Source organism: Camelina sativa, chromosome 11, assembly GCF_000633955.1.
Source record: "Camelina sativa cultivar DH55 chromosome 11, Cs, whole genome shotgun sequence".
Lineage (NCBI taxonomy): Eukaryota > Viridiplantae > Streptophyta > Magnoliopsida > Brassicales > Brassicaceae > Camelina > Camelina sativa.
This window is the reverse complement of record NC_025695.1, coordinates 40,751,706-40,776,648: the sequence shown is the minus strand read 5'-3', so window position 1 is coordinate 40,776,648 and position 24,943 is coordinate 40,751,706. Positions and strand designations below refer to the sequence as shown.

The following is a 24,943-nucleotide window of genomic DNA, read 5'->3' as shown; positions in this document are numbered from 1 at the left end:
CCTTCAGTTTATCTTGACAGNATATATATATATATATATATATATATATATATATATATATATTAACAGTCGCTCACATATATATATATATATATATATATTTGTAACCATTACTTTATAGTTTGCTTAGGCAATAACTTATAAATTGTGATTAAAATTCTACCAAATCAAGCTGGAATCAATCTACTTTGAAAATGAATGGAAACACACATCAATCAACATGTCCTCTTTATAACTATAACCACATTATATAGTATTTTAAACTTTTTAGTTTTACATATTTGTAATAATTAAAAAATTTATTTAAGTTTATATATGTTAATTATAATATTTAATTAAATGTTAATCAAAGTTTTTCTTACGTTAATAATCAAATCTCACAGGTTTTGGAAAACAAAATGAGAATCAAATTGTTGTTTTTTTTGTTTACGAATGATTCAGATATAGAATATCTTCAAAACACAACAGAATGTGTAGTTAAATATATGATAGTTTCTATTTCTATATTACTGTTATTTATTTAGTTGGAATGAAATGTAAAATATTTAGGAAACAAAATCTGTAGTAATGTTAGTTTTGAAAATTTTTTAGGGGTTAATGTTGTAAATAAAACAAATTAAATAACCAAAACTTCAAGGGCATATATAACACAAAATGTATTTCAAAATAATAATATAGATTTTAGCTAATGTGTGGTTGAAAAAAGAAAAAATGTTATGAAATCCTAACCAAAAATTTAACGGTTGAATTTTTTTTGCTCAAGTAACCAATCTCAAATGAATTTCAGGAATTCATATTTTATTTTATTTTTATTTTTGTAGAGAGTGATAGCAACCCCTTTGTATATGGTGAGATTAGGGATAATAGACATATTGCATGCAACTATATAGAAACATTTTCTCTACGTAAAAGATAGGACTGTTATTTGGATGAATACGTTTCTTGAATTATGGTTTTTTTCTTCTTATAATGTCTTTTTTTGGATGAACTATGATACTCATATTCCTTTCTAAGCAAAAATTGTTGAATATAGAGAGATATGGTGAAGAATTTTTTACTCATCTCTCTTCTTCAACTATAGATATCTCGTATTCCTACTTTTTGTGGTGTGTGAACAACTCCTTTCATAACGATGAATATTGTTTGCTCTAATACATTACTAATAGAATGGGGAAAGAGTCGTCATAACAATTTTATATTTTATTTAAACAATAACATAGAAATTATTATCAAAACTCTACCAAATTAAAGTTAAAACCTATTTTGAAAAATGCCTAGAAACACATCAATCGACAGCACTATGTATGCTGAAAAATGCCTAGCAACACTAAATGGCCAATAGTATGAACAGAATTAGGATATTGTTCTAACAGGGTTAATTCATTTTACCTTGAGTATGTAAGCTGAAGAAACATAATAGACCACTAACAACTAGACAGGTGTGGAAGATGGTGATACTCCTCTCCCTTATTCGGTGGAAGAAGATAATACGTGGAGGCATTAAAGAGAAGTGGGAGTGATTCGCTAAAGAGAAGTGGGAGTGATTCGCTGTGGATTACTTGGGATCCTAGAAATGGCCCATCACCTCTGGCTACCTCAAACACAAGACCCCGGTACCACAACCCAATGTGTAAACGTTCCTTTCTTCTCCACTTTTAGTATTTTGTTTCATATGGTATGCTTTACTTTATCTATGGTTGTTTTGTTTGTATTTCTTTTCATAAAAGATTAACAATGTTATTGTATCAACTCAACATACTCTAACTAACTAATCATTAAATCAAGATATTTTTTAAACCAACAAAAAAACAAAAAAAAAACAAATGATATGATTTTTTGGAAAAGTAACTATAAAAAGAATATTGTGGACTCTCTTGTCTCTGCAAGCTTTACCACACATTTCTCTCTATAACTCTCTTTCAAAGTATAATATATAAAATATATATATATATATACACACCTCTACGAGCTCCTTCCCATGGCAGCAGGACTCTCAACAATCCCCGTAACACTCAAACCACTCACCCGTTATTCTTTCTCTTCAAACCAACCTATCTCCACCGCCGTTTTCCCACCATCTCCACGACTCAACAGCTTTAAACGGAGAAAGATTCTCACCGTTTGTTTCGTTGTCGAAGAACGGAAACAGAGCTTTCCCATGGACGAGGACAAACCGGAAAGCACGACGAGCTCTTTGGAGATGTTGGCGAGGACGCGCCTTATCAAGAAAGCAGAAAGGAAAAAAACGGAGAGGATGACTTATTTTATCGCAGCTGTGATGTCGAGCTTTGGTATTACTTCTTTGGCTATCATTGCTGTTTATTACCGGTTTTATTGGCAAATGAAGGTAATGTAAAAAAATCAGTTTTTTTTTTTTTTTTTTTTTTAATATTGTTTGTCTTAATTTCGAAAAGTGAAACTTGATTTTTTTGTTGGGTTTGATATTAGGGAGGTGAAGTGCCTGCATCAGAGATGTTTGGTACATTTGCTCTAGCCGTTGGTGCTGCGGTAAGTTTCCCAATTTCTTCCTAAATTGTGTTAAGAAAACCGGACCAAACCGAACTTTTATTATATTCTATTATATGCCGAAATTATCCAAAACTGATATCCAATTTTATGTGGAATTGACCAAATATAACATTTCACTTCTTTGCTAAACGTTGCCTATGCCGATTCTGTTCACATTTTTTGTAGTTTGTTTTTCTAAAAGTTGTGTGGATTTTTCAAGGTTGGGATGGAGTTTTGGGCAAGGTGGGCGCATAGAGCTCTATGGCACGATTCTTTATGGAACATGCATGAGGTAATTAATTCATTTTTCTCAAACTATTATGGTTTTAATGAAAAAAAAATGTCATTTATTTGGTGAAAATGGTTTGTGGCAGTCTCATCACAAACCAAGAGAAGGAGCGTTTGAGTTAAACGATGTGTTCGCTATAATAAACGCGGTTCCTGCGATTGGTCTACTCTATTATGGATTCTTTAATAAAGGACTTGTTCCTGGTCTCTGCTTCGGTGCCGTGAGTCTTTTTTCTATCTTTCTCTCTTTACGACGACAATATCCAAAACCTGAAAAGAATTGGTCTTTGGCTTCTCTACAATTTATATTATTACTTTTTAATTAATTCACGGGAAACGAAAATAGAAGAAAATGTATTTAAAATCACTGAAATTATATGATATTTATCAGAACTAATGAGTTATATTTACATAAACAAATCGGTTCATTTTAGACTTTATCCGGAAAACACTCAAAACGATTGGTTTTGGAGTTTTGCTGACTCTCTTAGCGGACTGGTTTTTGTATATGGGACATGCCAGGGACTGGGAATAACGATGTTTGGAATGGCTTACATGTTCGTCCACGATGGACTCGTGCACAAGAGATTCCCTGTCGGTCCTATTGCCAACGTCCCTTACCTCCGAAAGGTCGCGGCAGCTCACCAGGTTTAATACCATGCAGTACATAAGCCGACGGTCTAATTTTTTTTTTCTTTTATCTCATAATTAGTACTATCGATTTATAATATGGTTTTAAATCTTCAGCTACACCACACAGACAAATTCAAGGGTGTACCATATGGGCTGTTTCTTGGACCAAAGGCAAGAATCTATACAACCCCTTTTAAAAAATTAAGAGATATCAAGTTAATAATTTGCATGTAACGTGGATTGATTTTTGTTTCCATGGTTTGGGTTTTGGTAATGGTGCAGGAACTGGAAGAAGTGGGAGGAAAAGAAGAGTTGGAGAAAGAGATAAGCCGGAGAATCAGATTATACAACAAGGGTTCTTCCACCTCTTAATTGCTACAAATTAAACCCATTTTTTACATTTTTTTTTAAATTAGTAAGAAAAAACATTTGTTTTAAAATATATATAAAATGAAGTAGAAGAAGAGTCAGGATAATTAGCCTTTCCAGTACAAATTTGAATACCGTATCCATCGATGTGTCATTCAGTTTTAAGCTTACCAAACATATAGATGGATTGGGACCAAAACACAACACGTCAATTTTTTCGGTGATTTCGTCTTGGTCCATATATTAAGTTCAAGTACATATCAGTATTCTTCAATATGCAAAACTATACTTCTATGAATTTTCTAAAATAGGACGATGTCGCGTTCAAGCATTATTAGACAATGACACATGTGCGGATTAAAAAGTGCTCCCTCCGTTTCAAAATATAAGATGTTTTAAAGAAGTTTTTTGTTTCTTAATATAAAATATATTTATAACTTTTAGATTAATTTAATATTTTATATTATGCAGTATTGTTTTTGATTGATTGAACTTGTTAAAAGTAAAAATTTCTTAATCTGCGTGCTTTAGTAAAACATCCTATATTTTGAACAGATGGAGTATAAGATAAACTACGTACCTTGTCTCTGTACCTTATCTCTGTACCATCCTAACTAATAAATATATATATATATATATATATTTCATTTTCAGAATTTGGAAGTTCGGTAGGCTTTGATGTCTAGAGTACTTTAAGACCACTCATGTTGGAAAACAATGTAATGACTCTTCTTTAAACACAATATCAAACCTAACTTTTGAATATTTGCATCTAAATATCTAATTAAGATACGTGGGCCTTGAACGAATGGTACGGGTCTGTGTTCACTCCACTGGCGAAAAATGAATAATTAATATCTACGAGAGGAAGTGGTACGAGTCGGAGTCATACGATTCTTAGATAAAAGATGTACAGTACTCCTATAAATTAACGTGACTCGTTCGTTTGTTAGGTGAGTTGAATAGAAAACCAAACTAATCCATGTCAAGCCAAAGTAAACTAAACCAGACTATTTTGGTATGTAGTTGACGTCACGTCAATGACGTGAAGTATCTTTTAGTTGACGTCACTGCTCATCTCACACTAGACGTGAAGTATCTTTGAATGTGCTTCTCACAAAAATAAATATATATAGGTATATAACTATTTTGCCTTTTATTCCAATTTTTTTTTAAAAGCTATAATAGGAATATTGATTTAAAGTAAATTATCTATGTTTTATAGATTTTGTAAATTTAAAATTTTATTCAAAGCATGGATTTTGTTTCTGATTATATAACTATTGAAAATTTATTGTAATACATCAAATTTCAATTTTTTTTTTTTTTTAATAATACCAAGCCATGTAATAGTTATGTCATGTGAGGTTGGAGATTATCCATACGTGGGCTTGTTGTATGAAAAAATCTTTGAAAGTTAACTTTAGAGTATGAGATTAAGTTAGTGCTGAATGCTTCTTTTTCAGAAATTTTCATAATATTTAATGAATAAAAATTGTCACTAAGAATTAGAAAAACATTTAAAATAAAAAAATAAAAAATAAGAAATTTGGGTGTTTGTTGAGAAACAAAGAAAAAGAAGAAAGAAAGAATTAAACTCCATCAGAAGGACAAATGTTACAAATTTGCTAATTGACCATATTGCCAAATAACACTTATAGAAAAGTGTCACATGAGATAACTTCAATCTTCCACAGAAAATTTTCCAGGTTGCGTGAAGTTCTTTTCGAGTTGCTCCACTTTGTTGAATCTAAAACCTCTGATTCTTATTTCTTCCGGAACCGATGTGTCCTTGTAATCTACTGTCTCCATGGTCCAACCATTGTTCTTGATCGAACCTCCCAGTTTCACCTGTTTTCACAATGTCACCACATAAGTGATCTCTTAATAATCAAAAAGAAATAAATAATGGAATACATATGATGCTATTTCAAGAACTCATTAAATACCTCTGCATCATCAATGGAATCTACTATAACAGCACCATCCAAGGAGAGATCTTCAATAACTACATTACGACCCTTAATAGCCATTGTAGATCTCTGAGAGACCTCGCAGTTACCGCTGACTTTCTTTTTGATATCAGAGAAGATCATTCCCCATTTGGGTTTCCATGTAATACGTGACCATACTTCAACCTCTTGGCCGTTCAAGACCTGCTTCACAGGCTCTTCTACTTTGACACCAGCCTAAGGAATTCGTAAAACCAAAGAACAATAACTGTTGCGTTAGAGACTACAAACCATCATGGAGAAGACTACTTAGAATAGGTTTGACTCAAACCAGTTTATGTAAGGATATACAATAAAATCAAGTGCCTCTAGGGAGATTAGAAACGATTTGGACACTTCAGAATACATGTGTAACATTGATTGATACAACTAATAGTCACCTTCTGAAGAATTAAGCTGTTAGCACGATAAATCGCCATTTCTCCAGAAGTTGCACTGTGATATGGATTTCCCTTTGGTACCTTTAGTCAGAAAGGAAACGAGAACAAGTTGATTAGTCACAAGAACTGATATGCCTTTCAATTCTAGGATCCAGTATAAAAATTGAAGTTTATTAAACAGTATATGCTCTGTTCATCAAGTATTTTTTTACCTTAGCAGCATCCTCAGGATTATTCTTCACAGGTGCATAAGCAAGCCAAATATCCATCACCGTGAATCCAACACGTGCAGTAGGAGGCAATGTCTTTGGATAATCTTGCATCATGCACTCTAGACGAGTTGAAGATTTAAACGCTGTTTTGGTGCTATCCTTGTATCTATTATATAATCCAGAGAGTAGGTATCAAGGCATAGAATCAGAGTTTCTAGATAATGATACATTCTAGCAGGGCAACTATAAGGAAATACAAATCAAGGGGGAGAGAATTGAATAGTTACTTTGGATTAACAAACTCTTTGATAGCCCCTTCAGTTTTTTGCAACTCCTCTTTGTATGAACCAAGTTCCAGAATCAACTGCATTCATTAAAAAACATAAACAAAATAATAAGAGTCTTGAAATCTTTCTTTCTAATCAGAGACAAATCTAGGCTGGTCGAGTAAAAGACAAGACAACTCACTTGATTAATATTTCCCGGGAAAGGGGAGAAGCCTGTCTCACAGTTAACATCCCCATCAGGGAATCCAGTTGCTCTAAGTAGAGGATCAAGTTGATTGTACTCCACATTGATCACCATTGATCTCCCTGGAAACCATTTAAATCCATAATGAATAGTGTCATTGAGCAGATGTATAGATACTACGGATTATTACTATTCACTAAAGTTACCATCAGCATGGGTAAGTTTAGTAATTCCTCCGATGGCTTCTTTCGCCTTGCGGGGAACAGCAAGAGAGTTAACATGATACTGTTTAGTAGCACTCACACCCAAAGAAGCTGGAATTGCCTGGACCAAGGAAGCATAACTGTGAATTTCAACCAGAACTGTATGAATATTTCAACACACAAGAGTTGACACGCTGCTACTAACATTGAAGAGAAGTCCATTTGTATCTTGGAAAAACAAAACCCATTTTAAACCAGCTTCAAGCCTGAAATTGCAACAAATAAAAAAGTGTTATATGCAACAAATTTTAAAAATGTCATATATACGTAATTCACTTAAAAAATTATATCTGATAGATGAACTACCATTTATGAAGAAGTCCACTGGAATAAAGAAGTGAATGAACATCGCCATGACCATGAGGTTTTGTCTATGAATATCCAAGAAAACTACAGTCAGCCCGCAAACACTGTACTAGCTTCGGAAATGTTAACACAAACACATGTACAGTACCTGGATCCTGTATTTGTTTTTTGGGTCTAATGCAAGCCTGGCATCATTATCATCAAGACATGCAACTTTTTCCTAGAAAAAAAAAAAAAAGAGTAGTCAAATAGTGCACTGTTTCTCAAAACATTATACGTTTTAGCAAACTCTTTACAGGGCTTTCAGCAGCTGATCATTTACCTGTTTTAGAAGATGTACTTGCGTAGATTTCATCCCAAAATAAGAGTTTAACTCTAATAGCTCCAGTGTACGTGAATGTGTATCATCAGATGTCATAATAATGAAAGGAATGTCCCTTTGACTTTCATCTGCAGAAATATAAAAGCACGATTACTCCTGAGGAATGTGAAGAAGTACTTATTTCAACTTTATGTTGATTATGTCAGATATCTTGTAGCCAGGAATAAGGATGTCAAAAGAAATTAGAAACACACCAGAAGCGATCTTGTTGCTAGCTTCTTGAAGAGCCAGTATAGATTCAATATAGTGCTGCAAGAAGCATGTCCCTGTAGTTGTCTCCCTTGGAAGTGCCACCTAAGAAAAGATTCACATTTGGGTAAAATATGTCTGGCAGGTATATCTCGAAACGACAAGTGTTCATGTTCCTCAGTTTTATAAGTCTTTCTACCACATTGCAATGCTGATGAAAACTATTTTATATAACACAAATACTTATATAAGTAAATGAAACATAGTTCACTATATACCTTGATTCCATTGTAACCAAGACGCTCGCCAAGACCACCAGCAACAAGAACAAAAGCAGCATTCCTAGCTTCAACAACACCTCTTTTCTCCATTTCGATGAAATTCTCATCACCAAAAGTAAGATTTTCTCCTGAAGGAACCTACAAAGACCACATGAACCCTTTTGTTAAAAAAAAAACAATAGAGACCAATAAAACATTTAAATTCTTAACAAAAAAAAAAAAGAAGAAGATTGGATGAAACTTACAGAAGGAGAGAAACCATCATAAGGGTTCTTCCCTACTTTGGAATCAGCGAGAAGCTCTTTCGCAGTCTTAATATATGATGCTAAACCTCCAGGATAGCTTGAATTTAGGAGAGCAATCTAATAAGACAATTATTTTCAAAATTTTGTTACTATATGGCCATTTCATCAAAACATTGAGATGTCACATGTAAGAAAAAAAGCATAATAAACAAAAACACCTGCTCGAAAAAAGCTAGCTTCTCTTTGTCATCAACACCGAGTTCAGGCCACTGTTGGAAGAGATGACTCTGACCATTTTCCAATAAGATCTTTGCCAATTCAATCTGCCACAAAACCAGATCAAAAGCAGAATGACATAACCAAGGAGAAGAAGGATTACTAGGTCACCACACAATCAAATGACAAATGCAGAGGTTATAAAAAAAGACCTGATCAGGAGACAAAACTCCGAGGTTACTCTGAAGAGCAGGGACTGATGAGAAGACATTGAGATCAACCGTAGAAGCCATGAGAGGCTCTTAACAAAGGAACACTGCAGATTCAAGCTGTGTGATAGACTGATGAGTTAATAAGTATGATTATTCACAAAACGGATCAAACTATATTTTCAGAACATCGCATCCAAAATTATTACAAAAGAAAAAAAAAGCGAAGGAATCACAATCTAAAACTTTCGTGGCGATCAAGGGAAATACGAACAAATCAGGGAAAAGAAATATGAAGTTAGGGGCAGAGATAGATACTCCGATCTCGATTCATAAGAATAACGGCGAGTATGAGCGTAATGCGACGAGAAGAGGTAAAAAAAAATTGAGAAGATCGTTAGCGGTTTTACCTTTTGGGAAAATTGAAGAAGGGAGAGAATGAGAGAAGAAGACGTGGGTTTGTGTCGGTGAAAATTGAAGAAGACCGAACCAAAGTTTATGTGTTTTGTAATTGTAAATAAAAATTTCTGAATTTTTTTAGATTTGGGAGATTTGAGGAGGAGACGACAGAAGCTGAGGTGAGAGGGAGAGAGAGTTTGAGATAAAACTGGAAAGTGAATCACGAAAAGCTTTTCCGAGGATTCGTTGCACCAAACGAAAAAAAGAAAATAAAATATTCACCAATAATACAATCACCACACTTAAGCGATGTATATATTTTTAAAAAATATTTATGAACAAGTTACAAATTATATGATTTTATGATACGGCATATATACAGATGGCATCTTGAATATTCTCATACAAACAAATCGATGGAGGCTTTTGGGAAAAATCATAAGTTGTTAATATCTTCATAGACTCTTCCTAACAAACAGCAAACAAAGTTACGCAAAGATGCCAAAGATAGACAAAGAGGCTTATTACAACAACTTTCGTTAATAAGCTTTTTGCAAAGACATAAATAAATAAAACAAATCAATGAATCATGACTAACAAACATAATTTAAATTCAAGCAAAAGTAACACCAAACAAAACACCTTTATTTTAGGTTTTCTTGTTTTTGTTGGTGGTTAACGAACCGGAGCAGCCCAATTGCAATTGATATAAGCATAGCCCATAGAAGCCCACTGCTTTTCTATCCTTTATCTAAGATCCAATCTCAGCCGTTTAAACAAAGTAACATAAGCCACGTGGTCATCAGACTAAAGTTGCATTTTGACACCGCCGCCCAAGTACCAAAGTCCCAATCGAAAACCTCCACTGACAAAAAAGTCTAGAACTGCCTCTACCACCTCATCCGCTACGTGTCTGTTTCCAATTCGCTAGAAGACACCATGTGGGCTGCGGTCTCTTGTACTCTGTGTTCTTCGTCAGCTTCTTCTTCTATCTTTTTTACTTTTATTAATATACGACGACCAAAGCAAAAATCTTCTTTCTCTCTTCGCTTCTGTGTTTTCTCTCTACTTTACCTCTTTCTCTCTCTGTCTCTGTGGATCGAAATAGCAAACTTAACGTCCACGATTTGGTTTCCTCTTTTAATCCGATAAATCTCCGGAGGTGTTCTTCGTGGTAGTCTGTTTCTATGCCATTTTGCCGAGGTTTACGATCTGATTCCTTTTCTACTCTTTTAAAACTATTCAATTTTCAATAGATCGATTCAATTCGAATCACTTGATTGGTTTAGGTTGTTGTGATCTTTGAACTGAGTTATATAATTCAAGTCGTGTTTGGTTTGATTTTGGTGTTTGATTAGTTTCTGTGACAGATCTGAGAATTATAGGTTGCTTAGCCGTCGTTGCTTCCAGATTTAGCCTATTGGCATATATGATTGAGCCAGATTGACTCTTGTTGATTCTTACTGAATTGTTTACTCATAGCTCATTAAGGATATGTGCCTTCAATTGTGGGTGATTTATCTTAGGTTTCTTGACCAGTGTTAGTTCTTTTGAATTACTCAGTCTCTTTAGATTAATGGTACTGTGACGTTGTGGTTGTGCAGCTTTCATTAGATTGAGATAGCAGATATGTTGATGTTCTCCTCTGTAATTAGAATCTTATTAAGTATTTTTTTTCCTTTGTAGAAAATGGGAGAAGTTAAGGGATGTTGGAAAGTAGGACGAATGCTGCCAAAGGATAAGTCTGCAAACTCCTACAACGTCTCTCTTCTGTTATCTCCTGTTGTTTCTGTTTGGGATTGTATCGTCCGTAAAATGAGGTATACCTACATACCTGAGTGGGTGTAGTATTCTTTGAGATCGTTGCATCCCCTGGTTCTAGTGAGTTTAGTTCAGTTATTCAGTTGGTAGAATCAGCAAAGTAAGCAAGGAACAGAAGAAGCCAGTTGATAACATTTAGTAAATGTATATTTTTTAGTTTATTTTTTTTCACTTTGGAGAGTGTCCAAAAAGCCAGGCAAACAAAGACTTGTAGCAATCATGGATAACAGTAGCTCGATGCGCAAACAAGCTCAGCCGACTGTTAGAAAAGCAAAGAAGAAGCAAGTAAAAGATGAAGTGGACCGAATCAAACAAGCTGAGAAGAAAAAGAGACGCCTTGAGAAAGCCATTGCTACTTCTGCGGCGATCAGGGCTGAGCTAGAGAAGAAGAAGCAAATGAAGAAGGAAGGACTGCTAGAGGCAGCAGCAGGTGAAGAAGATTCACCAGAGGCTGCAAAGAAGAAGCAGGAGAGAGACGAACTAGAGCGTAGCAAACAAGCAGAGAAGAAAACGATACAGCTTGAGAAATCCATTGCTACTTCCGCGGCCATCAGGGTTGAGCTAGCTAAGAAGAAGCTTAAAAAGCTCGAGGAACAAAAGAGATTGGATGAGGAAGGTGCCGCCATCGCAGAGGCTGTTGCTCTCCACGTCTTGCTTGGTGAAGATTGTGATGACTCATACCGAAACATGCTTAACCAAGAAACAGAATTCAAACCATGGGACTATACTACCAAATTCAATTTTTCTAGTGGTGGAAGAAACAGAGTATTTCCTCACCAACGCTGCTCGAGCTATGCGGTTCATCATAGTAACAACAGACCAAGAGACAGTAGTAACTGGTTAGTCTCATATGAGCCTTTCGCAAGGGCATGGGATAGCAACAACAACAACATGGGAATATCAACTGATTTGATTGCTGCTCAAGCTGTGTCGTCACTACAGATCTCTGAGAGTAATGACGTGAACGCAATTGTCTTCAATGGGATGTTCAGAAGATAACGGAATCATACTCCCAAAGAATAAAGCACTTGTAAACTATTTAAAGTTTGTGTGCTGTTTTTTTTTTTTTTTAATTTTATTTTACTACATAGCAAAAGAAAAAAGAAAGAAACCTTTGTGTCTCTTACACTCTGAAATTAGTACCATCTCTCTTTTGTTTTCTAGAGAAGTGAGGCTCATATGATTTGTTTTGGTTTCTTTTTGTTGTTGTAATATATTGAGTCTTCTCATCTCATTACATTGGCAATACTAGCAATAGCTTCATGAATAATGCTGACGACTTCAATTGTTGGAAGTTGGAACTCACGAGAATCATTTGGTTTAGACCTGGGAAGAACTTGAGAAATGGAATCAAATAGAAACGGTGTCGTTTACAAAAGTCAACCGAGCGTTTCTAAACTTCAATTTTCCACTCATCAGTGATCAGACATTCTAATCACCGGTTCGGTTTCATGCTTAACCGGATAGATAATTTTACTGGTTACATACAGCCATTAAAATCCTGGTGCTCCTCCTTTTTGATTGAAGTCTGCGACTGCGAGATCGCGCTTTAAGCTTCGTAAGTTGCTTTCCATGGAAACTCCCTCAATCTTTAGAACATATATAGTTTTTGAATTATATGAACTCTCTCTCTCTCTAGTTTACTCTAGCGTGTTTTAGTTGCGAGATTTAAACGAAATCGAGATGTAATCGAAGAAGGTGGTTGTGCGTACTAAATTAGTGATTACAAGTCAACGAAATCCATGAGGTTTATTCGCGATGGAATTAGGGTTTCTACCAATTTTGGCTTGTTTTTTTTGATGAAATTAGGATTGAGTAGTACTACTGATCACTGTACGATTACGATTCTGTCTGTTATGGTTACTCTTTGCTCATAAGGTTTATCTTGTTTGGTGCTTGGTGAACAACTGCAATTCTCATGGAAAAATAACTCTGTTTTGTAATTTGTAGTACCTAGGCCAAGGGAATTGGTGACTGAGTATTGTAAGACTGGTTTGCGACTTTACCTTTGTGTTGGTCTTATTGCCGTTTCTTTAAAATCCTTATTGTGACACATTACTTTGGAATGTCTTACTCGAAATCGCGTCTCGATGTTTGATTGATGTTATTGGCCTGTGAGCATTTGCACTCCACTGAGATCTTGAGAGAGGAGACTTTGTTTATTATCAGAGGAGAACATCTTGGTTCTAATGTTTAAGGTTGCTTATTTGCAGGTTGATGCAGTATCACATTCTTTAAGATTTTGAGTTTGGAATTGATTCTTTTTGTTTCTGCAATTAAAATGGTAACTACAATCAATAAAGCATTTTTTTCATGTCAGTTTATGTGTATATATCTTCATTTATTTCATTTAACTTAGTAAATACGCCATTGAAACTCATTTCAGAATGCAGATCTTGTTTGCTTCTCTGTCTTTATGTTACATTGTACATATATACACTACAGGATACTGGTGGGTGGGTAGATGAAAAAAGCGAGAACAGAATATATGTTGGAAACCTGGATCTTCGAATAAACGAGTAAGTAAAAAAACAGAGCTAGTTTGTTGTTACCTCCATTCCAAAGATCAAAACTTTGTTCAATACCTTATAAGTTTTCACTTCCTCACAGGGCAGCATTGATAAAAATGTTTTCTCCATATGGGAAGATAATATCAGAAGACTTCCTTTGGCACACACGCGGGCCAAAGAAAGGAGAACCACGCGGCTATGCTTTCATTCAGTTCAGCTGTAAAGAGGTAAACTAATAATAACTTAAAGCTTTCTTGGTTTTGCATTTGCGTGTTTTGATTGTGCAACTTCCTGATTTCTACATCTAAAGTGAGTACACAGGAAGCTGAATTGGCGAAGGAGAAGATGCATGGGAGATTAGCTTGTGGTAGGCCGTTGGTTGTACGTCTAGCTAGTGAGAAGCATCTAGAAGATTCCTCTCATGATCATCGTTCCAAAAGATCATTACCAGAAGCAAATAGAACGAGGTTTGTAACTGGGAGTAGTAGTAGCTCAGGACAAATGAGCCGAAACGAAAAAGTAGCTGCCATTAAGAAAAAACTCAAAGCTTTGGAAGAAGATGAGAAGAAACAAGATCCCAAGAAACAGAAGAGAGAAAAAAAAAAATCGGTTTTAAACACACAGCTTTGTGTCATCTTCAACGTTTTTGTATCTGTTTTTTTTTTTTATACTTTTGGCACTTCTATAGTTGAACCCGAATTCGGTTTACTGGTTTAATCAAAACCAAATTTGATTTTCGATTCGGTTTGGCTCGAATGTAGGTGAGCAAAGTATATAATTATTAGAAAGCAAAGTTGACGCACATGCTTTAATATGAGTCAACAACTTCACTAATCACTCACTCTCTTCTCTTTCCACCTTTTCTCGTTGTAAAGCTGACGCGAATAAAATGGCGACGAGCTTGTCGTTACTCAACGTGACCGGAATCTCGTTACCGTCGTCGAGGTTATTTCGCCGCCGCTCGCACATTGTCTCACGCAAGGATCTTCCTGAATTATCGGCGAAACCAGTCCCTTCGCGGCTTAGCTTCTCTCCCGCTTCGTTGTCGCGATTTCGTAACGGCAGCGATAGGTTTCTCTCGCCGGATTCGTCATTACCGGAATTATCTTCTCCGATCCGATCGGTTACTGTGAGATCGTTGAGTACGCCTCTCATTTCTCCAAACGATGAATGGGGAACTTGGACTGCTCTCTTCGCTACTGGGGCTCTTGGTCTCTGGTACGATCATCGCTCTTTATAAAAAAAACTCCGATCGTTAGTTTATCCTGATCCTTGATTCTTAGGTGAAGTTGATTTTGCATGTATATATAAAGAGAGGTTTTGATTTTGTTTTCATGGGATGGGAGTTAAGAAATGAAAATCACAAGTGGTGGTGATTGATTGTAACAGGTCGGAGAAGACAAAGGTCGGAGCTGCGATGAGTGGTGCGTTGGTCAGCACTCTAGTTGGGCTTGCGGCTAGCAATCTAGGGGTCATTTCTTCTCAAGCTCCTGCTTTTGCTGTAGTTTTGAATTTCTTGCTTCCGTTAGCTGTTCCTCTGTTGTTGTTTAGAGCTGATTTGCGCCGTGTGGTTCAGTCTACTGGAAAGCTTCTCTTGGCCTTTTTGATTGGATCAGGTAATAGGTCCCCGTCTTGTTGTATCTTAGTAACAAGGGTGGCAACAAAAGGCTTATAGTTTACTCAACATTCACACTGTTCCTATGGTTATGCTCTTGAGTTTTTGATTTTGAAATTATCCGAAAAGCCTGATCTTTTGCTATTTTATGGTTTTCATAACAGTTGCCACAACCGTCGGTACAGCTCTAGCATACTATCTAGTGCCAATGAGATCGCTTGGCCCGGATAGTTGGAAGATTGCAGCTGCTCTCATGGGAAGGCATATCGGTGGAGGTAACTTAACATCCATATGTCTTTGGACATTGTAGAGACGCTGTGATGTATATCTTCCATTATCTTGTTCCCTTCCTTCTACAATGGCTTATAAGTTGCATGTTGATTGTTTTATGTTCAGCCGTCAACTACGTAGCTATATCAAATGCTCTCGGAGTTACACCATCGGTTTTAGCTGCTGGACTTGCTGCTGATAATGTTATATGCGCTGTATATTTCACGACATTGTTTGCTTTGGGATCCAAAATTTCTGCGGAAGCTGTACCACCACCGACTACTGGTAAGTCTGAATGTGGCTGTGATGTCTGGTTTCGTTTGGTTTGGCGTCCCTTTGGAAAGAATTGATCATCGAGGTTATCTAAATCTTCAGTTAGGAAGTCACTTCTATTGGATTAGATATCAAGAGGAAAATGTTCTGTTCCATTTATTATTCATGTCGATTCTAGCCAGTATTTCAATCAATTCGTTATGACATTTTGAATTCCATTTCATAGATTCTGTTTCGGAATTTTGACATAGATATTGTTGCTCTTCTATGGCAGAGGCAGAGACGAACAAAGGTTCTGAAACTCAAAACAAAATTCCTGTGGTACTGATAGCTACTGGAATTGCTGTGTCATTAGCTATATGCAAGGTCGGGGCTTTGCTGACAAAGCACTTTGGGATTTCGGGTGGTAGCTTACCGGCTATAACCGCAGTTGTTGTTATTTTAGCAACTGTCTTTCCGTCCCAGTTTGGACGTCTTGCTCCATCTGGAGAAGCCATGGCTCTAATTCTGATGCAGGTATAAGACAAGACAACAACAAGAGTTTCAAGAACAATAAAACGTTCTTGATATTAATCAAACTAGTTTTCTGTCAGGTGTTCTTCACGGTGGTGGGTGCGAGCGGAAACATATGGAGTGTGATAAACACGGCGCCGAGCATATTCTTGTTTGCGTTGGTCCAAATTGGGACACATCTAGCTGTGATATTAGGCATAGGGAAGCTGCTAAACATCGAGCTAAGGTTGCTGCTTCTAGCATCAAATGCTAATGTCGGANTTTGGGATTTCGGGTGGTAGCTTACCGGCTATTACCGCAGTTGTTGTTATTTTAGCAACTGTCTTTCCGTCCCAGTTTGGACGTCTTGCTCCATCTGGAGAAGCGATGGCTCTAATTCTGATGCAGGTATAAGATAACTACAAGAGTTTCAAGAACAATAAAACGTTCTTGATATTAATCAAACTAGTTTTCTGTCAGGTATTCTTCACGGTGGTGGGTGCGAGCGGAAACATATGGAGTGTGATAAACACGGCGCCGAGCATATTCTTGTTTGCGTTGGTCCAAATTGGGACACATCTAGCTGTGATATTAGGCATAGGGAAGCTGCTAAACATCGAGCTAAGGTTGCTGCTTCTAGCATCAAATGCTAATGTCGGAGGACCCACGACTGCAGCTGGAATGGCGACTGCAAAGGGATGGAACTCGTTGATAGTTCCGGGGATTCTAGCAGGAATATTTGGAATCGCCATTGCAACTTTCCTCGGGATTGCATTTGGAGTTAAAGTTCTCCAGTTCATGTGAAGATGGTAATGTATAACTAAATTATGGATCTGATGCTGCTCACATTTCATAGATTCTGCTTACTAAATTACTGTACGATTACGATTCTGTCTGTTATAGTTACTCGTTTATCTTGTTTGGTGCTTAGTGAACAACTGCAATTCTCATGAGAAAAAAAAATCCCTGCTGTTCTATACTTTGTAGTGCCTAGCTTAAAATAAAAGTTCATGGATCACTAGGCGAAGGCAATATAGTAACAAGGTTATCTAACAAAACATATACAGTAATCATACTTTTACTAAACTCATACAAGAACCTAAACAATACAAATAAAATATAAAGAATTTGAGATATGATGATATGAAAATAGTTATTTATAGGGTTTTAACGGATGAAAGTTACATTTCTAAAATAATTGAATTAAAAGAATTACAATTATTATTTATATTGGGTTTGAATGAAAACGAATGGAGAAAAAATAGTCAATTCATAATTATGAAATTCAGTTACAATTTATTACTAGTAAAGTGTGGTTTTAAAGTATGTATTAATATATGTACATTATGTTTGAATCAAATCTATGATTGATACTTAAATTGGTGAAAGAAGTGAAGAAGATTGATAAAGAAGAAGAGAAGCGTCGAAGAGGAAGGAAGGAAGGAAGAAGAAAGAGTGTGTATTAAAAGGATTTGGGCTTTTAAAGTTTGGTTAGCCTATAAGTGTTAATGGGTCTTTTGAATATTACAAAACTATGAAAGAAGTAGTATATATATCTAATGTAAAGTGTATAATCCAATCTATGAAAAAGTGGTTTAAGCTTTTGAGAGTGATAAGCGGCTAAACCTAATAAATGAACACATTATACACTTTTTTATTTAATAAAAAATAAATAATTTGTTTTATATATATAATTTGAATATATATATATATATATAATTTGTTTGACAAAAAAAACTATAGTAAATTTGTAATTTAAAATTAAAACGTGTATCTTGCGAATTAAGTAATATAAATGACATACTTAGAGGTGTCAAAATGATTAACTCAACTCAGTTAAACTCATAATCTAATGAGTTTAGATTAAATGAGTTCATAGGTTAAATGGTTAACTCAACAAATTACATTATCAATGATGTTTTACACACAAAAGAAAAAAAAGTTCTCAAACACATGTCACAATCTCGACATAAACCAGACATAAACCAACGTAGAATCGATAAAGATAAATGTATAAAGCTTCATTCATGTTCTATTCCACTAGAAATTGGATTTTCTCTTATAACAATGGTCTCGTCCTTGTCATCTGCATCATATACTCACAATTTATGAGAAGCAAGAACATCAAAATGACATCAGGATGACAACTCAACAACAACACATAGGAGTATAGTCAATCAAACAACAACAACACATACAAGCATAATTTTGTCTCATACCCTCATCCCTAGTCGGATAACCATAAAGCCAACCAAGTACACAATAGAGCTTGGACATTGCTAGGAAGGAAACGACTTCAATACTTATTTATTACGTGAGACCAAATGCTGAAAGAGGATTCAGAAGCTACTGTTGTAATGGGGATACTAAGCACGTCCATCGCTATGTATGTCACGTACTACTTCTTGCTAGGGTGTCAAAATGAATCCAAAATTATGGATCAACTCAAACCAAACCAATCCAAAAATTTATTGGATTGACAGTTTGGGTTTTGATGGATTAATGGATCAAAATGGTTTATGGGTTTAATGGATTGGGTTGAAATGGATTGGAATAAAATGGTTGATGGATTAACTAAAACCAAACCAAACATTGTTGAATTGATTTTGAATACCAAATTAAACCGATTTTTAATTTAATTAAATATGTTAATCGAATTGAACCAACCAAATTAAACAAAACCAAGCTATCTCCCTTCTTCTTCGCTCTCGATTCAAACTTCTTCTTCTCTTCTTCAACGGACTCAAGCTTCTCTGTTCTCCCTTTCTTCTTCGATCCTCGACGGTATGAATGAATCAAATTTCTGGGTTTCCCTAATTTTTTGCTTATGTTTGATTTTGTTTCTTTTAGGGTTCTTCTAATCTCTTGTTGGAACATTTGAATTTGATTGATTGGGTTTTGGGTTTTGTGTCTTTAGAGTTCTTTTAATCTCTTCTAATCACAGATTTATTAGAGTCTATAATGCTCAGTCTTTGCATCAGTTGTGTTGTTGCCTTCTTTGTTGTACTTTGAGGATTTGATTCACTTCGTCTCTGTGAAGAGCAGAGCATCAGAAATGATGTAACGTCTGTTTGATTAGATTCTCTATTTTTGTATATAACTTTGGTAACATAAAACGTAACATCATCTGCTTGATTAGATTCTTATTAATAAACATATATGTTTTATGTTTTATGTTACCAAGCTGTTTTATGTTACGTTTCTTGTTTTGCATTTGTTATGCAATTCAGTTCTGATTTGATGAGTATTGGTATCGTGATTCTGAATTCTGAGATCGCAGGGCTAATATATGGAGTTCTTTTATTTTTTTTGCAGGTATTATTAAGTCGACTGAGTGGAACCAATCATGAGATTAAGGAAAACAGCTTAGAAGAAGATTAAGGAAGAAGATTAAGGAAGCTGGTGATGTTGTTTTCTGGATTAATATTGTTTAAAATTTCTAGTATTCAAAATTTGAATAATAGAGACATATATCATGTTTATCATAAACAGTTTATGTATATAATTACACAAGCTTTGATGATTTTATAAAATGGATCAACTCATTTAACCCATTAATCCATTGAGCTAAATGAGTTGTGGGTTGATCCAAACCATTTGCTTAATGAGTTGAGTTGACTCATTATCCATTAAATAATAAAGCTCTATAGTTATGAGTTGGTTTGGGTTGGTTTACCCTAATTGACACCCCTACTTCTTGCACAAGTATTTTTATTATGTACTAGAGTTATTTAGGAAACTTTATCATGTTAGTGGTAGCATTATGTTAATCTTATCAATGTATGTAGTGATCTCATATAAAAACACAACTCCAAAAACTATTGTATTCTCTATTATGTCATTAACTTTATCTAAGATTTTTAAAAATAAATATCTTCTTTTAAGTTTTTAATTCGTAATTGCCTTCCATATGAACGGATGCGATCGATGGTGGGAATGACTTTTTCGATTAAATACATTCGAAAAGTTGTGTCAAACAAATAACCTTTTGGATTTGCATTCAAGAATGGCCGAATCAGATTCCATTTCTCCTAATTAAAGAAGTTAATCCATTATTAATCCATCTCGTAATTAAAGTAGGTATAGCGACGTTTATTGTCTCCCCGATGAGGCGATGAATAATTGAATATTAAAATACCGTAGTTTGCGCTTGAGCTAAAACCGTCCCTAAACCGGATCATTTAAGAATGGTTTGCCAATAACCGGAAAATCAAAATATATTCATATACTACAGTAACTTGGAATTAGAGGATTGTGGTACAAGAAAGCTTTTTCTAACTATCACTCAAAATCATTCAAAGAAACTGTAACCTCTCTCTCTCTCTCTCTCCCCCTCTCTCTCTCAATCTCTTATCTCCGGTGATTTCTCCGGTACACTGACAGTTTCACTTTACAAAATAAAAAGAAGCAAAGACTCTCTCTCTCTCTCTCTCTCTCTCTCTCTCTCTCTCACTTTTCTCTTACACTCTCTACACTAGAGACTGCAACAATATGGTAACGAGCTTACCGTCTCTGAATGTAACTTCAATCCCATCTCCGTCGTCACCGGTACCTTCTCTCCGACGACCTCACATTGTTTCCCGCCAAAACACTCCTCCTGCCTTTTCTTTTAAAGCTGACTCTCAGCGCCTTAGCTCCTCTCCTTCTTTACATTCATCTCTGTTCTCACCGTTTCGTTACCGAAGCGAGAGATTTCTCAGACAAGATTCGATCCGATCAGTTACAGTAAGATCGCAGTTAAGCACGCCTCTCATTTCTCCCATCGATGAATGGGGAATGTGGACTGCTCTCTTCGCCACTGGAGCTTTCGGTATTTGCCTATTTGGTAAGCATTAAAGTAATCTATAAAAGGAAATGTGTTCATATCATCCGTCCGCTCTTATTGTCAGTTGGTTTTGAGTTTGACAGGTCGGAAAAGACAAAAATAGGAAGTGCGATGAGCGGTGCACTAGTGAGCACTCTAATAGGACTAGCAGCTAGAAATTTAGGGATCATTTCTTCAGAAGCTCCTGCTTTCTCTGTAATGATGAACTTCTTGCTCCCGTTAGCTGTTCCTCTGCTTTTGTTTAGAGCAGATCTGCGCCGTGTGATTCAATCTACTGGAAAACTTCTCTTTGCTTTTCTCATCGGATCATGTAATTACAAAAGCTTCATCTCTCTTTTCACTTTATCTACACGATCACGATCACGATCACGATCATGACTCTGTTACATCTAAATCCAATTCTGTTACATTCATTAAAAAACAGTTGCTACAACGGTTGGGACTGTTTTGGCTTACTTAATCGTACCGATGAAGTCGCTTGGTTCTGATAGTTGGAAAATAGCAGCTGCTCTTATGGGAAGACATATTGGTGGAGGTAATAATAAAATATATATTTTGCTATATAAAGTTGAATTTTGCTTAGTTTGTTTGTTCTTGTGCAGCTGGAAACTACATTGCAATAGCGAAAGCTCTAGATGTATCTCCTTCAGTGATAGCTGCTGGACTTGCTGCTGATAGTGTTATATGCGCGTTATATTTCATGTCATTTTTTGCTTTAGCCTCTAAAATACCTGCTGAATTTGCACCACCAGAAAGTACTAGTGGTAAGCAAGATCACATAACCAGTTTCGAAGTTGTGTGTTTGATTTATAATAACTTGATGATGCCTTTTTAATATAATGGCAGATGATGGTGTGATTGTTAACAAAAACAGAGACAAAATTACTGTGATACAAATGGCTACAGGAATAGTTGTTTCCTTAGCTATATGCAAAGTTGCAACTGTTTTCACAACGTGGTTTGGGATTTCGGGCGGTAGCTTACCAGCGATAACTGCTATAGTTGTTGTTTTAGCAACTATATTTCCGTCTCAATTCGACCATCTCGCACCATCTGGAGAAGCAATGGCTCTAGTTCTGATGCAGGTGAGAGATATGATGAATACTTAGTTATCTATATACTTGTATGTGTGCTGATCAAGAGCTAATCAAATTGTATGGAAAAAAACACAGGTGTTCTTTGCAGTGTTGGGAGCAAGTGGAAACATAAGGAGTGTATTAAGCACAGCTCCAAGCATATTTATGTTTGCTTTGTTACAAATAGTGATACATCTTGGGGTGCTACTAGGAATAGGGAAGGTGATGAAGATAGAGCTACGGCTTTTGCTTCTTGCATCAAACGCAAATATTGGTGGACCAACAACTGCTGCGGGAATGGCTACGGAAAAGGGATGGAGCTCTTTGATAGTTCCCGGGATTCTTGTCGGAATATTTGGGATCGCCATTGCAACTTTCCTAGGGATTGTATTTGGGGTTAAAGTCCTCAAGTTAATGTGATGTTTTAACTTTCAAGTCCCGTGAATGTAAAAAATTTGATAAGTTTGCTCATTCCAATGATTAGTGGAACAGTCCATAACCACAACAATGAACAAACCTTTAACAACTCAACACTGTTACACAAACTCAGTTTTTTTTTCGGAAGAAACATTACATAATTGAAGTGCAAGTGTCATATCACATATATTTAGAGATTCCATTGTAATGCAAAGCCTAACGCCAAGAAACAAAAGAAAAAAAAAAACAGCCCTCGGGTCTGCATAAGCTGAGCTGAGGACCGAGGAACTTGACGGCCACAATGCAGTCGTCGTCCTCGGGAGAAGAGGAGGACATGGCCACGTTGGTTACCAGTTGGGTTTGGCAATGAGGCAGAGTAACAAGAGGATCTTACAAGCGCAGGTGGTTTCCTCAGACTAAGCCTCGAGAGCCCGCTGAGAAGCAGAGAAGACCTCATAGGCTCTCTTGGTTAAGACAGATTGTGTCAAACAAACCCTAGATTGAAACATTTCTATGTCCCCTGATTTTTATTAAAAAAAAAAGACAAATTGCCTTGCCCACCAAGTCTATGTCCCCTGATTTTTATTGGAAAAGAAGGTGCCAATGGAGCTGATGACAGAAACGGGAACAATAGGAGCATCTCATGGCTGGGTAGCTACTTTGAAAGATGGTGTAGTGCGTCTCCAAGATGACCTCAACCCTAGTGCTTCAGATTCAGATCCAAAGCGAATCTCACTGCCTCCTCTCGTAACTCTGCCTCATTGCCAAACCCAACTGGTAACCAACGTGGCCATGTCCTCCTCTTCTCCCGAGGACGACGACTGCATTGTGGCCGTCAAGTTCCTCGGTCCTCAGCTCAGCTTATGCAGACCTGCTCAGAAAAACCCCGAGTGGGTCAACATCAGAATCGAAGATCCTGGCTTCTCCTCCTCCAAAGTCATGTATTCAAAGAGAGATGACATGTTCTCCATGCCTGCTTCAGGAGGCACCCACATATGTTCTTGGGATCTTGATAAACACAGACACAAACCCAAGCTTGAAACGTTGTTCTTTCCAAACCATCCTGAGTTCGTGCAGTCAGTGTGGGGGAAATTAGATACGTGTTGCAGGAGAGAAGAATTGGTGGAGTCACGCCCGACGGGAGAAATTTTCATGGTGAAGCGGTTCAAACAAAGAAACAACAATGAAGGTGTGATGAGGATGGAGGAGAGGCTAATGCTAGTGTTCAAGCTAGACACGTGTGGATTTGCTAGGTACACTGAAGACATCGGAGACCTCTGCATTTTTCTCTCCAAGTCTGAACCTTTCTGCCTCCAGGCTAGCTTGTATGACGCACTAGATAAGTCAGTTTATTTCATAGACCAGAGCGAAAGCGGAGTATTCGATTTGGGCTATAAGGAAACAATGGATGCTGTATTCTCCTCTAACCCCGCCCCTTACTTCATTCCACCTCCTCAACTTTAGTAGTTATAATTAGTTTTGCCCCCTAAGTATATGATTCTCTTTAATATCAACCAGCTCTTGCTTCAATTTTTATCTTCTACTTTGCATTTACATTGGAAATGGAAAATTCTAAAGTCATCATGTTGTGTTGTTTACTCGCATCTGCTCTTCAAATAATAGACAAAACCTTTTGTATGATCCGTATTATCCTGTAATTTCACTTTATACATTTTTTTTTCTTTTCTTTTGGAAAATGGTAGTTGTTTGCTTCATGATCGATCCTGAAAACATGTTACTGTCCACTACTACGTACAATCTTCTTATTGAAACAGAGCATTCTCTCTCTCTGTCATTCGTGCATTTAATTAATTGCTGACAACAAGTTACAAGCGGTTCTGAGAAGTGAAAACGTTAATTAGTTATCAGACTCATCACACCCTCATCCTCCTCCTCAAAAGCGTTTATGGGTTCGGATCTGGAGTCAAGCTTGAACGGGTGGAGAGCTAATCTCGTAGCCGTGTGGTTCTTGTTCTGATTGGCGGGGTTCTTCTCTTCATGCCATCAAGCGTCTTCTTACAAATGAGGGCTACAACAGTGTCATATAATCGTGTTTGACCTCTTGGCTCAAAGTGTTCCAAAACATGAATTAAAAAGTCCCATTTGCATCTTCCTCTTAAGAAGTGTAAATTCTTTTATGTTATACTCAGGTAAGACCATCCTCATCTCACACTCCCTTAGCCAACTTATTCGGAACCATAATCATGTCCCACTGAGTCATACACGAACTACTATTACACCATTTAGTTTTACTTCTATAAAATAAATGGTTTTATTTGTA

General features: G+C 36.3%; 6 protein-coding genes across 13 annotated transcripts; 5 read left to right on the top strand and 1 right to left on the bottom strand.

Annotated features, from left to right (window-relative positions):
• LOC104725769 (beta-carotene 3-hydroxylase 2, chloroplastic) lies at nt 1,884-4,058 on the top strand. The gene is made up of 7 exons (XM_010444493.2): nt 1,884-2,347; nt 2,449-2,508; nt 2,729-2,800; nt 2,883-3,017; nt 3,319-3,444; nt 3,544-3,600; nt 3,712-4,058. Exons 1-7 carry the CDS (start codon nt 1,979-1,981, stop codon nt 3,799-3,801), a joined length of 909 nt encoding a protein of 302 aa, XP_010442795.1. The 5' UTR covers nt 1,884-1,978; the 3' UTR covers nt 3,802-4,058.
• Nucleotides 5,325-9,688, bottom strand: LOC104725768 (UDP-sugar pyrophosphorylase). Of its 3 annotated transcripts, none has more exons than XM_010444492.2 (17): nt 9,375-9,688; nt 8,968-9,096; nt 8,758-8,862; nt 8,540-8,656; nt 8,292-8,432; nt 8,019-8,118; nt 7,765-7,892; nt 7,591-7,662; nt 7,443-7,507; nt 7,282-7,342; nt 7,080-7,197; nt 6,871-6,995; nt 6,690-6,766; nt 6,403-6,568; nt 6,191-6,271; nt 5,748-5,987; nt 5,325-5,649 (listed from the first exon to the last, which is right to left on the bottom strand). In XM_010444492.2, the coding sequence occupies exons 2-17, from the start codon at nt 9,046-9,048 to the stop codon at nt 5,482-5,484; spliced, it is 1,845 nt and encodes a 614-aa protein (XP_010442794.1). In that variant the 5' UTR covers nt 9,049-9,096; nt 9,375-9,688; the 3' UTR covers nt 5,325-5,481. The 3 variants fall into 3 exon arrangements, with proteins under 3 accessions (XP_010442794.1, XP_010442792.1, XP_010442793.1); XM_010444490.2 differs by having other exon boundaries at nt 8,968-9,084; nt 9,375-9,687; XM_010444491.2 differs by lacking the exon at nt 9,375-9,688 and adding an exon at nt 9,283-9,366 and having other exon boundaries at nt 8,968-9,084.
• Nucleotides 10,320-12,383, top strand: LOC104725767 (stress response protein NST1-like). Its single transcript, XM_010444489.2, has 2 exons — nt 10,320-10,566; nt 11,050-12,383. The coding sequence occupies exon 2, from the start codon at nt 11,404-11,406 to the stop codon at nt 12,181-12,183; it is 780 nt and encodes a 259-aa protein (XP_010442791.1). The 5' UTR covers nt 10,320-10,566; nt 11,050-11,403; the 3' UTR covers nt 12,184-12,383.
• On the top strand, nt 12,518-14,434 carry LOC104725764 (probable RNA-binding protein 18). Of its 5 annotated transcripts, none has more exons than XM_010444484.2 (5): nt 12,518-12,742; nt 13,398-13,468; nt 13,630-13,703; nt 13,795-13,921; nt 14,016-14,434. In XM_010444484.2, exons 2-5 carry the CDS (start codon nt 13,466-13,468, stop codon nt 14,409-14,411), a joined length of 600 nt encoding a protein of 199 aa, XP_010442786.1. In that variant the 5' UTR covers nt 12,518-12,742; nt 13,398-13,465; the 3' UTR covers nt 14,412-14,434. The 5 variants fall into 5 exon arrangements, with proteins under 5 accessions (XP_010442786.1, XP_019088409.1, XP_019088410.1 ...); XM_019232864.1 differs by lacking the exon at nt 12,518-12,742 and adding an exon at nt 12,749-13,167; XM_019232865.1 differs by lacking the exon at nt 12,518-12,742 and adding an exon at nt 12,749-13,176.
• LOC104725763 (uncharacterized membrane protein YjcL) lies at nt 14,489-17,323 on the top strand. 2 transcript variants are annotated; one of them, XM_010444480.2, is made up of 7 exons: nt 14,489-14,912; nt 15,084-15,310; nt 15,474-15,584; nt 15,706-15,864; nt 16,127-16,282; nt 16,667-16,752; nt 16,825-17,323. In XM_010444480.2, the coding sequence occupies exons 1-7, from the start codon at nt 14,584-14,586 to the stop codon at nt 17,146-17,148; spliced, it is 1,392 nt and encodes a 463-aa protein (XP_010442782.1). In that variant the 5' UTR covers nt 14,489-14,583; the 3' UTR covers nt 17,149-17,323. The 2 variants fall into 2 exon arrangements, with proteins under 2 accessions (XP_010442782.1, XP_010442784.1); XM_010444482.2 differs by lacking the exon at nt 16,667-16,752 and having other exon boundaries at nt 16,127-16,368.
• On the top strand, nt 20,836-22,680 carry LOC104728829 (uncharacterized membrane protein YjcL-like). Its single transcript, XM_010447757.1, has 6 exons — nt 20,836-21,169; nt 21,234-21,479; nt 21,594-21,704; nt 21,772-21,933; nt 22,016-22,254; nt 22,342-22,680. The coding sequence occupies exons 1-6, from the start codon at nt 20,836-20,838 to the stop codon at nt 22,663-22,665; spliced, it is 1,416 nt and encodes a 471-aa protein (XP_010446059.1). The 3' UTR covers nt 22,666-22,680.

Excerpts from the sequence above, each read along its gene's own strand:
- LOC104725768 (XM_010444492.2), bottom strand. The coding sequence starts at position 9,048 with ATGGCTTCTACGGTTGATCTCAATGTCTTCTCATCAGTCCCTGCTCTT. Across the intron at positions 8,433-8,539 it reads ATGATGGTTTCTCTCCTTCT|GTTCCTTCAGGAGAAAATCT; the intron begins GTAAGTTTCATC and ends TGGTCTTTGTAG. Across the intron at positions 7,893-8,018 it reads TAGCAACAAGATCGCTTCTG|ATGAAAGTCAAAGGGACATT; the intron begins GTGTGTTTCTAA and ends ATATTTCTGCAG.
- LOC104725764 (XM_010444483.2), top strand. The coding sequence starts at position 13,498 with ATGTCAGTTTATGTGTATATATCTTCATTTATTTCATTTAACTTAGTA. Across the intron at positions 13,704-13,794 it reads CTGGATCTTCGAATAAACGA|GGCAGCATTGATAAAAATGT; the intron begins GTAAGTAAAAAA and ends ACTTCCTCACAG. Across the intron at positions 13,922-14,015 it reads TTCAGTTCAGCTGTAAAGAG|GAAGCTGAATTGGCGAAGGA; the intron begins GTAAACTAATAA and ends GTGAGTACACAG.
- LOC104725769 (XM_010444493.2), top strand. The coding sequence starts at position 1,979 with ATGGCAGCAGGACTCTCAACAATCCCCGTAACACTCAAACCACTCACC. Across the intron at positions 2,509-2,728 it reads CTCTAGCCGTTGGTGCTGCG|GTTGGGATGGAGTTTTGGGC; the intron begins GTAAGTTTCCCA and ends GGATTTTTCAAG. Across the intron at positions 3,445-3,543 it reads AGGTCGCGGCAGCTCACCAG|CTACACCACACAGACAAATT; the intron begins GTTTAATACCAT and ends TTAAATCTTCAG.
- LOC104725763 (XM_010444480.2), top strand. The coding sequence starts at position 14,584 with ATGGCGACGAGCTTGTCGTTACTCAACGTGACCGGAATCTCGTTACCG. Across the intron at positions 15,585-15,705 it reads GGGAAGGCATATCGGTGGAG|CCGTCAACTACGTAGCTATA; the intron begins GTAACTTAACAT and ends TTTTATGTTCAG. Across the intron at positions 16,283-16,666 it reads CTTACCGGCTATAACCGCAG|TTGTTGTTATTTTAGCAACT; the intron begins TTGTTGTTATTT and ends CTATTACCGCAG.
- LOC104725767 (XM_010444489.2), top strand. The coding sequence starts at position 11,404 with ATGGATAACAGTAGCTCGATGCGCAAACAAGCTCAGCCGACTGTTAGA.
- LOC104728829 (XM_010447757.1), top strand. The coding sequence starts at position 20,836 with ATGGTAACGAGCTTACCGTCTCTGAATGTAACTTCAATCCCATCTCCG. Across the intron at positions 21,705-21,771 it reads GGGAAGACATATTGGTGGAG|CTGGAAACTACATTGCAATA; the intron begins GTAATAATAAAA and ends GTTCTTGTGCAG. Across the intron at positions 21,934-22,015 it reads ACCACCAGAAAGTACTAGTG|ATGATGGTGTGATTGTTAAC; the intron begins GTAAGCAAGATC and ends ATATAATGGCAG.